At 62.6% G+C, this 9,929-nt stretch overlaps 2 protein-coding genes across 4 annotated transcripts; one reads left to right on the forward strand and one right to left on the reverse strand.

The window, feature by feature from the left end:
• The first annotated feature begins 434 nt into the window (after window positions 1-434).
• LOC105494161 (CD151 molecule (Raph blood group)) lies at window positions 435-6,116 on the forward strand. Of its 3 annotated transcripts, none has more exons than XM_011762351.3 (8): window positions 435-553; window positions 3,199-3,289; window positions 3,399-3,590; window positions 3,901-3,975; window positions 4,383-4,487; window positions 4,597-4,755; window positions 5,223-5,309; window positions 5,413-6,116. In XM_011762351.3, exons 2-8 carry the CDS (start codon window positions 3,206-3,208, stop codon window positions 5,470-5,472), a joined length of 762 nt encoding a protein of 253 aa, XP_011760653.2. In that variant the 5' UTR covers window positions 435-553; window positions 3,199-3,205; the 3' UTR covers window positions 5,473-6,116. The 3 variants fall into 3 exon arrangements, with proteins under 3 accessions (XP_011760653.2, XP_011760654.2, XP_011760655.2); XM_011762352.3 differs by having other exon boundaries at window positions 450-549; XM_011762353.3 differs by lacking the exon at window positions 435-553 and adding an exon at window positions 2,309-2,370.
• Window positions 6,117-7,458: 1,342 nt separating this feature from the next.
• Window positions 7,459-9,876, reverse strand: LOC105494162 (RNA polymerase II, I and III subunit L). Its single transcript, XM_011762354.3, has 2 exons — window positions 9,651-9,876; window positions 7,459-7,735 (listed from the first exon to the last, which is right to left on the reverse strand). The coding sequence occupies exons 1-2, from the start codon at window positions 9,743-9,745 to the stop codon at window positions 7,627-7,629; spliced, it is 204 nt and encodes a 67-aa protein (XP_011760656.1). The 5' UTR covers window positions 9,746-9,876; the 3' UTR covers window positions 7,459-7,626.
• Window positions 9,877-9,929: the final 53 nt, after the last annotated feature.

Genomic DNA, 9,929 nt, shown 5'->3' on the forward strand with positions numbered 1-9,929 from the left:
GACCCCAGGCCTGCCCGGGTCTCCAGGCTGTCCACACTGCACGCAGAGTAGCCCCTCTCCTGCATCTACCCACAGCGCTAGGCCCTCCCCTCCCCCAGGCCGGCATCCGTTCTGCCGACCCCTGCAGCCTCTGGGCGGTTCCTGGGTGCTGAGAAAGAGATGGGGGTTAGGCATGGAGGAGGGCCCGGTCGCCACAGCCCAGGCCCTCTGGCTGGGCTGGTTGCCGTCTTATCTCCGGGCCCGCCTCCCGCCCAGCTCCTCTGTCCCTGGACCGGATGAGCCCTTGATGGGCTGTTGGCACCCCCAGGGCTGCAACTCGCCCGGCCTCCGCAGTGTCGGGTCGACCCCCAGCGCCTACACCCACCGGCTCCCGCCCGCCACGCGGGTTCAGACCTGTCGAGCTCCTGACGCCCCGGGCGGGGCTTGAGGCCGGGGCGGGGCCTGGGCGGGGCGGGGCGTCCCCCTCGGAGGCGCCGGGCCACGCATTCTCAGCGCTGGGAGCCGCCGCCCCCGCAGCCGCCGCCGCCCGGTCCCGGACTCCGACGAGTGGTAGGTGAGTGCGACGTCACGGCAGCCCGGCCGAGCGGGGCGAGGGGAACGAGGAGGCCGAAGGCCCTGCGCGCCCCAGTCCCGGAGGCCCAGCCGCAGGCGCCGGGAGGTTCCGGGAGGCCGCACCCACCGCCTGGCCCAGCTCCTTCGCAGGCCCTTCCGCGGGAGGCGGACGCCGGTCGGGTGAGGGAGGCGCAGTGGCGAGGAGAGGCGCCTCCCGGACCCTTGGACCGGCCTGACGGCACCCTTCGGCCCAGGGATCCCGGGACGCGCAGCCTGGACACCCTGCTCATTGTCCCTGGACACGGCCGCCTTCCCTCCGCCCGCAGCCGCCCCCGCCCGCGTGCAAGTGGGCGCGCCATTGGCCGCGCCGGGCGGGGTCGGCGGCGGTGACCTCATTGCAGTGCCGCGGGGACGCTTGGCAGGCGCGGAGTCCCAGGTCCTCCTGACTGGGGCTCCCCCTGATAGGGCGCGGGTCGCCCAGGGGCCTGGTGCGGGTCCCGGGAACTCGGGGAGGGCCGGAGAGCTATTTTTGGATGGCCTTTTCCCAGGGGGTTCAGAGGGACTAGGCATTCCTGGGAAGAGGGGCCACTCCGCAGCGGGTCGCCTGTGTCCTCGCGGTGGAGGCCGCATCTGTGCCTTGAACCAGCCTCTCCAGAAAGCCTGGGACCTCACAGCCAGGCCAGGGGCACATCCGTGAGGGGCTCACACATCCCCCCAGCTCAGTGACAGACACACATCCCCCCCATCGGTGGCAGGCACACTGCCCCGCTGGTGGCAGGGTCTGCTCGTGCCACCCCTCGTGCGTGTATTTAGGCCCCGGGCTTCATGGAGGGTGAATGTCCCCTCTCAGCTCAGTGGTCAGGTCTGTCCCCGCGAGCTTCATGATGCCTCTTTCCCAGGCTGTAGCTGCTGCTGTTTGGGGCAGAAGGGCCAGTGATGGGCCTGGAGTGAAGGCCAAGAGTGGGACACCTGGGGAAGGCATGAGGTCCCTCCCAGGATCAGACACTGTCCGGGAATGTCCTCTGCCTTGGGAGGCCAAGGCGGGTGGACCACCTAAGGTCAGGAGTTCAAGACCAGCCTGGTCAACATGGTGAAACCCTGTCTCTACTAAAAATACAAACATTAGCTGGGCGTGGTGGTGGGCGCCTGTGATCCCAATGACTCAGGAGAATGAGGCAGGAGAATTGCTAGAACTCAGGAGGTGGAGGTTGCAGTGAGCCAAGATCGAGATCATACCATTGCACTCCAGCCTGGGTGACAGAGCGAAACTCCATCTCAAAAAAAGGAAAAAGGCCGGGCGCGGTGGCTCAAGCCTGTAATCCCAGCACTTTGGGAGGCCAAGACGGGCAGATCATGAGGTCGGGAGATCGAGACCATCCTGGCCAACACGGTGAAACCCCGTCTCTACTAAAAAAATACAAAAAACTAGCCGGGCGGGTGGCGGGTGCCTGTAGTCCCAGCTACTTGGGAGGCTGAGGCAGGAGAATGGCGCGAACCCGGGAAGCGGAGCTTGCAGTGAGCTGAGATCCCACCACTGCACTCCAGCCTGGGCGACACAGCGAGACTCCGTCTCAAAAAAAAAAAAAAAAAAAAAAAGGAAAAAAAGAAAAGCAATGTCCTCTGCCTTGCCCCACCCTAGCCCAGACTAAAATACCAGGCTTGGCCACTCCTCTCTCTGCCTCCAGAATGAACCCAGCCCACTCTGGCCCTTGGGCCAGACGTGTAACCTGTGACCTGACGTGTCCTTGCCCCTCTAGCCTAGAGTCCTGGGGAGTTTCTGTCCACTGTCCTGCAGAAGAGTCGTTCCTAGCCCGGTTGGTGTGTGCTGGGCAGGGTGGGGCAGAGCAAGCGGGGCGGTGAAAGTCCAGGCCTGGCTGTGCTGTCTGGAAACATGGCCCGGGGCGCTCACCTGCTGTCTGCACCCCACGCGGTCCCTGCCTTCCCTGTGCTCACAGCTTGCCCGCTGCTGCATGTTGGGCAGGGCACGGGGCCTCTGGGGAGGGGCACAGCCTGTCTGTGCTGCCCCCTCGTGTTGGTGTGGGTCCCCTGTCCAGGAAAAACCCTCCCAGTCTGCCAGGCTCCACCTGCCTCCACGCTCCATTCTCCCCACTCGGGTCAGGAGGAAGGAAGGGCTGCCCTTTAACAGACCATAAACAGGCCTGGAGAGCCTTAGGAAGGGGCTGAGCTGGGGCCTGTCTGAGCCTCTGCCCCTTTGCTGTCTCTCTCTGAGTGGCCTCCTCCGCCCTCACTGCAGGCCCGTAGTCTCCTGTCAGCCTGTGACGTGGGGCCCCGGGAATGCCGTGGGGGGCGGGCAGGCTGGCATGAGCTCACCGGAGGTACCCGCTAGGGCTTCCTCCCCGGGCCGCCAGCAGGGGTGAGTCAGCAGTGATGATGGGCGGTCCTCCATGACCACTGGCCTATCTGTGGGCACCAGGGGTCTCTCGTGGCTGCACCTGGTCAGGGTTCCTGAGTCGCTAGGAGGTGACACGTCATGTTCCCACAGGGGCTCCTTCGCAGGTCTCCCAGGACAGTGGCTGGCTCCACCCGACTCCTGGGCCGGCTTGGGCATCTGTGTTCCCTCCTCCTATCTGTCCCTGTCAGGGGTCTGGTGCTGTGGCCCCGCTGACCCCTCCCCTGCCTCCCCAGCCCCAGGATGGGTGAGTTTAACGAGAAGAAGACAACATGTGGCACCGTTTGCCTCAAGTACCTGCTGTTTACCTACAACTGCTGCTTCTGGGTGAGGAGGGGTCGCCTTGCCCCCACTCCCACCCCCACCCCCACCCCTGCCCCTCCTGGGTCACCATCAGACCTGGGCAGACTCGGTGACTGGTGTGTACTGCTTGTAGCTGGCCGGCCTGGCTGTCATGGCAGTGGGCATCTGGACGCTGGCCCTCAAGAGTGACTACATCAGCCTCCTGGCCTCGGGCACCTACCTGGCCACAGCCTACATCCTGGTGGTGGCGGGCGCTGTCGTCATGGTGACCGGGGTCTTGGGCTGCTGTGCCACCTTCAAGGAGCGTCGGAACCTGCTGCGCCTGGTCAGCAGGGCGCAGGGCCACGGGGCGGGGTGGTTTGGATGGGGCCCAAGGGGGTTGTTGAACCTGTGCCTTGCTGTGCTCACCTGGGGGGGCATGGTCCTTCCACCCCTGCCTAGTCCTGTGGGTCCCCACATTCCCGCTGGACCAGCTGAGGGAAGACACCAGCTCCACAAGAAACCTTCAGGGAGGGTGGGCGTCACTCAGCCCCCACCTGGAGCCTGGGGAGCCGGGGTGGGGACTCTGCTCTGAGGTGCCCAGGCACTAGGCCTCAGAACTAGGCCTCCTTGTGCACCCTGCCCCCCCCACCCAGTACTTCATCCTGCTCCTCCTCATCTTTCTGCTGGAGATCATCGCTGGTGTCCTCGCCTATGTCTACTACCAGCAGGTGAGGGGCCTGGGCAGGCCATTCAGAGACACAGACATGCACAGGTGGGGTGGACACACACAGATGCACACACGTGGCTAGCCCTAGCCCCTATCCCCACGGTCCCAGAGCTGACCAACGTGCCACTGGGCCTTGGAGGTGAGGTCTAGGTCTCTGCAGGGGCACATGGGGTCAGGCAGGTGTCCAGGGGATCCGGAAGCCATCTCTGCCTCTGCCACACTCCACTGTCACCCTGGTGACGGTCCTGGCACCACCCAACCTCCCCTCATGCCGAGGTCTGACCTCAGCCCTTCCCTCTGGCTCTGAGCCAGGACCTGGGCCTCCCCTCAGGCCATCCTGGGGCTCTGCCAGCCCCACCTTGGAAGGTCTTAGACTGAGACTGAAGTTTCTTGTACCCCAAACCCCAGCTGAACACAGAGCTCAAGGAGAACCTTAAGGACACCATGGCCAAGCGCTACCACCAGCCGGGTCACCAGGCCGTGACCAGCGCTGTGGACCAGCTGCAGCAGGAGGTGGGTGGGTGGGTGGTGCTGGGAGGGTGCATGCATCCCCAGGGCCTCCCTGGACCTGTGCAGGAGCCTCTGGTCCCAGGTCTCACCCTGAGCCTTGTTCTTGATGCAGTTCCACTGCTGTGGCAGCAACAACTCACAGGACTGGCGGGACAGTGAGTGGATCCGCTCAGGGGAGGCCGGTGGCCGCGTGGTCCCCGACAGCTGCTGCAAGACGGTGGTGGCTGGTTGTGGGCAGCGGGACCATGCCTCCAACATCTACAAGGTGGAGGTGGGTGGGCAGCGGAACCATACCTCCAGTATCTATGAGGAGGTGTGGGGGGCCTCCAGTATCTATGAGGAGGTGTGGGGGGCCTCCAGTATCTATGAGGAAGTGTGGGGGGCCTCCAGTATCTATGAGAAGGTATGGGGGCCTCCAGTATCTATGAGAAGGTATGGGGGCACCCCAGTATCTATGAGGAGGTGGGTCACCCCAGTGGCTGGATATGGGCAGTGAGACCACGCCTCCAACATCTACGGGAGGTGGGTGGGCAGCCCAGTGGCCGGATGTGGGCAGTGAGACCACGCCTCCGATATCTTAGGAGGTGGTGGGTGGGCAGCCCAGTGGCTGGCTGAGCTGTCTGTCAGTGGCCTGGCTGCGTAGGTGCTAGGGGTGGGCATGGCCACACCCTGGAGGTGGTGGGGGCCAGTGGGAAGTGCCCCCTGGGCCCACCTTCAGCACCCATCTGCGCCCCGCAGGGCGGCTGCATCACCAAGTTGGAGACCTTCATCCAGGAGCACCTCAGGGTCATTGGGGCTGTGGGGACCGGCATTGCCTGTGTGCAGGTGAGGGCACGCCGGGTGACGGGTATTTTGTCGGGGACATGGGGCAGGGCGGTGGTTGCTGGCCCCACGGCGTCTACTTATGCCCGCCTGGCTCTGCACACAGGTCTTTGGCATGATCTTCACATGCTGCCTATACAGGAGCCTCAAGCTGGAGCACTACTGACCCTGCCCTGGGCTTGGCTGCGGCTCTCTGTGCCTTGCTGCTGCTGCACCCAACTACTGAGCTGAGACTACTAAGTGCCAGGGGTTGGGCTCCCTGATGACACCCACCCTGTGCCATCACCATAACCTCTGGGGACCCCAACCCCAGAGGCAGCTTCAAGTGCCTTTCGCTGCACACCAAAGCCCAGCAGGGAAGTAAGGGGGGCTGGCGGGACGACGGTATCGGGGGTGTTTTGTGGGGCTGCCTGAACACATTCTGCCTGGTGGTCAGATGCAGGCTGGAAAGGGCCTTGGAGTGTTCCCAGCAGGGGGAGAAGCCCTTCACACCCCAGGCCCTTCAGGGATTGGGGCTTTGCCTTGCAGCCACATGGCCCCATCCCAGTCAGAGAAACTGAGTAAGGTCTGACCCTTGGGCCTGGGCCTCTGCCCCTCCCCACCCAGGCCTCGTCTCCCTCAGAGCCCCTGCTGTCTTCCCCACCGCGGTCACCACCACCCGAAATGCCACATGGTCACTGTGCACTGCCCCATCCATGTGCCTGTGTGGGGCAGGGGCCTCCCAGTTTTGTTCACTGCTGTACCCAGATGCCTACAATCATCCCTGCCACATACAGGTGCTCAATAAACACTTCTGGGGCAGATGGACGAGCCCGCTGTGCTGGTGAGATGGTCTGTTCTCAGGGCCCGTCACGTCCAGCAGGGTAGACAGACCCCTCCTTGCAGTGTCAGGACAAAGAAGGGCAGAGCCAGGACACAGCCCCCATGGGGCTCCAGGGAAGGGAGGTCTGATGCCAGGGACAGCCAAGCACAGGTCTCACAGCAGAAAGAACTGAGCATGTTTCTAAATGGTGAGATGGTGGTGTGTTCAGAGCCCCTGGGGGAGAGGAAAAATGGTTTCCAAAGACCCTTCTGGTCATGGGGGGGAGCAGACATGGGAAGGGTGCACACTGGGGGCTGTGCCCAGGTAAGAGGCGTCAGGCAGATGGGTGGGGGCAGTAGGGTGAGGGGGTTTACATGGTAGAGCCTATAGGCCCTGCTGGGGGCACGGATGGGAGATACCAGAGACTGGTGTCTGGCAGAGGTACCCTGGAGACGGGAGCCAGGGTTCAGTCACTGATTGTACCCCCCACTGCCCAGGCTCCTGTCCCTAAGGCTCAGAACTGAAGACCCTCAGGCAGACCCATTCTCCCCCACCAGAGGGCACCACGCCAGGTATCTCAGCAGCAGGGCCATCTGACCTGGGGTGCTTGCTGGCAGCACTGCCTGGACAGCAGGGCCTCCTTAGGGCCGCCTCCCAAGCCAGCTAGGGGTGTCTTAAGGCCTGCCCTCCCTGCTAGAGTCGGGTGGGACCCTCAGGGACAGGCAGCAGTGGGCAGGGGCCAGCAGGTGCTGGCATCCGTGACCATAGCAAAGACTGGGCCCCAGACGATTCTTTTTTTTCTTTTTTTTTTTGAGATGGAGTCTCACTGTCACCCAGGCTGGAGTGAGTGGCGCAATCTCGGCTCACTGCAAGCTCCCCCTCCCGGGTTCAAGCAGTTCTTCTGCCTCAGCCTCCCGAGTAGCTGGGACTACAGGCGCCCGGCACCTCGCCTGGCTTTTTTTTTTTTTTTGTATTTTTAGTAGAGACGGGGTTTCACCGTGTTAGCCAGCATGGCCTCAATCTCCTGACCTCGTGATCCACCCGCCTTGGCCTCCCAAAGTGCTGGGATTATAGGGGTGAGCCACCGTGCCTGGCCTAAATCTGGCTCTTCAGATTCCAAGAGAGAGGGTACAGGAGCCTCTGCTCAGTCTGAAGAGCACCCAGAAGGAGGGAACCTCAGCCCTGAGATGGAAGGCTCTCCTGGCAGCACCTCCTGCAGGGGTACCTGTGGAACAGGCTGGCCCCAGGGCTAGGAGAATTCATGGCCCAGTCGGCTTCCCTGGGCTGCCGCGGTGTGAGAGCTGGGCCTAGTCCTGGCCCCTGACATCCTAGTGAGGGCTGGGACCTTGGTAGTTCTGAAAGACCTTTACTGGATTGTTCCTTCCAGAGTGGGGGATGGGACACACACACGCTGTGGCGAGGCATTGCGCCAGCTCCTGGATGCCTCAGCCTTGTGAACTTGGGGCAGGATGCTCATGGCCCATGGTCAGCATGGCAGGTAGGCGGATTCCAGCCTGGTCACTTCTCCAGGGGTGCATAATTGAGCAGCTTCTCGATCAGGTCCACGTGGGCCAGCAGCATCCGGCGGCAGCAGTAGCGCTTCAGGCCCAGGGCGTCCAGCGCATCCCTGTGTCAAGCGAGGGGAGGAACAGAGAGGCCAGCTGAGTTCTCCACGGTCTGCACAGGCCTGGAGCCCACATCCAGGCTGCCTCTCACTGCCTGCTGGCCTCACTCCCCTGCTACCGGCAAGGCGAACACATTCACCTGGATGAGAAGTAGAGACCTAGGGGTATGATCCTGGCTGGAGTAACCTGGCAATGCCCAGATCCCTGGGTGGAGCGTGAGAAGCCTTCTCTCCCACCTACTCTGGCTGTACATATGTGTGTCTAACATATGTAAGAAATATAAATGAAACGAAAACCAGAGGTAATTGGGGAAGCATAGAAAACCAAGGCCACCGAGGTCCTGATGCGCAGCTCCCCTCATCCCGCACCAGCCACAGCAGGGTAGCTCTCCAGGGGCCTGCCCTTAGCTGGTTCATCCCCCACCCCAGAGCAAGCCCTACTCTGCCACTGTGGCGTCTTTTCTCACCTCTGCTTCCTTCAATCAGGGAGAGACTGCTTCTCCAGGGAGCCACCTCTCCCATTTCCCAAGCCAATTAGAAGCTTTAATTTCCCTGGGACCAAGGTCCAGTCACCATCAATACTTCCAGAAAACTCCCACACTGATGGCTCCAATGTGCAGAGACAGAAGCTTGGGAAAGGGGAGGCCACATGGGAGGCCCCTGCAGTTCATATCCCTGGGAAAGGGTCTGGACAGGCCACCAGCCACTCACTCTGGCAGCCCACTCGCTTTACTCATTCGTCCAGCAAGGTGCACTGAGAGCCTATGGCAGGCTGGCACACACGAGCCTGGGGTTTCACATGTGACCAGGACTCAGCAGGCAAGGGTCAGACTCCAGCGGGGGCACCAAGACTCAGGCACGGTGGTGACAGCAGCACTGAGGGACAAGCACAGGAGAAGGATGCCTCCCCCACAAAGCCCGATGATGAGGGTGGTCAGCAAGTCTGCCCTGCATTTCTTTTTCTGTGTGTGTGTGTGTGCGTGACACGGAGTTTCACTCTCTCATCCAGGCTGGAGTGCAGTGGCGTGATCTCGGCTCACTGAAATCTTCACCTGCCTCCCAGCCTCAAGCGATTCTCTCGCCTCAGCCTTCCAAGTAGCTGGGACCACAGGTGTGCACCACCAAGTCCGGCGAATTAAAAAGATAAGAGGGCCAGGGGCGGTGGCTCACACCTGTCATCTCAGCACTCCAGGAGGCCGAGGCAGGTGGATCACCTGAGGTCAGGAGTTCGAGACCAGCCTGGCCAACATGGCGAACTCCTATCTCTACTAAAAATACAAAAATTAGCCGGGCGTGGACACGCCTGTAGTCCCGGCGACTGGGGAGAATTCCTGGAGCCCAGGAAGCAGAGGTTGCACTGAGCCGAGATCGCGCCGCTGCACTCCAGCCTGGGCGACAGAGGGAGACTCCGTCCCAAAAAAAAAAAAAAAAAGAAAAGAAAAAATTTCTGGAGATCAGGGTCTCCCCAGGTTGTCCAGGCTGGTCTCGACCTCCTGGGCTCAAGCAAGCCTCTCGCCTCGGCCTCCCAAACTTCTGGGATTACAGGCGTGAGCCGCCGCGCCCGCCCGTCCTGCAGCGAGGTTTGCAGGACATGGGGTGGGTCTGGGAGCAGAGACGAGAGATTAGGACGGAGACCAAGGGCTTTACTGCGGGTGACAAGACGCCTGCCACCCGCCAGGCCACCTAGAATCCCCACCTAGAATCCCTTCAAACCACTGGTTTGAAGCCCAACTCCGTTCTCTCCCCAGACTTCAGGGGACAATGTTCTCCCGAAAGCAGATCACAGAGCTGGGCCGGAGTGGCCGGGTATGTGAAGCTGCTCATGGAGCGCCGGCCCCAGGCAGCGCTGCGCCTCCCGCCCCGGCCCGCACCCCAGGGCGGACTCAGCCCCCAGCCCCGGCCCCAGCCCGCGCCTCACCCCTCAGTGTACTCGGCCTGCAGCAGCCCCAGGTAGGCCTCCCACTTGTTGCCGACGATCTTGCCGCAAGTGAAACACCGTACAGGAATAATCATGGCGGCGGCGCGTCCCAGACTGCCCGGCCCGGTCCGGCCGCACGGGAAGAACTCCCCCCAGGCCCCGCCCCGGGCGCGTCCACTGTCGCGGGGGGACCGGCTCCGCTCGTTCTCCGCTGCCCCAGCCGTTCATACACTGGCCCCGGCGCAGCTGGCCGCAGTTTCCGCCGCCATGGGGATTCCC

This window comes from Macaca nemestrina, chromosome 12 (genome assembly GCF_043159975.1).
Source record: "Macaca nemestrina isolate mMacNem1 chromosome 12, mMacNem.hap1, whole genome shotgun sequence".
In the NCBI taxonomy this organism is placed as follows: domain Eukaryota; kingdom Metazoa; phylum Chordata; class Mammalia; order Primates; family Cercopithecidae; genus Macaca; species Macaca nemestrina.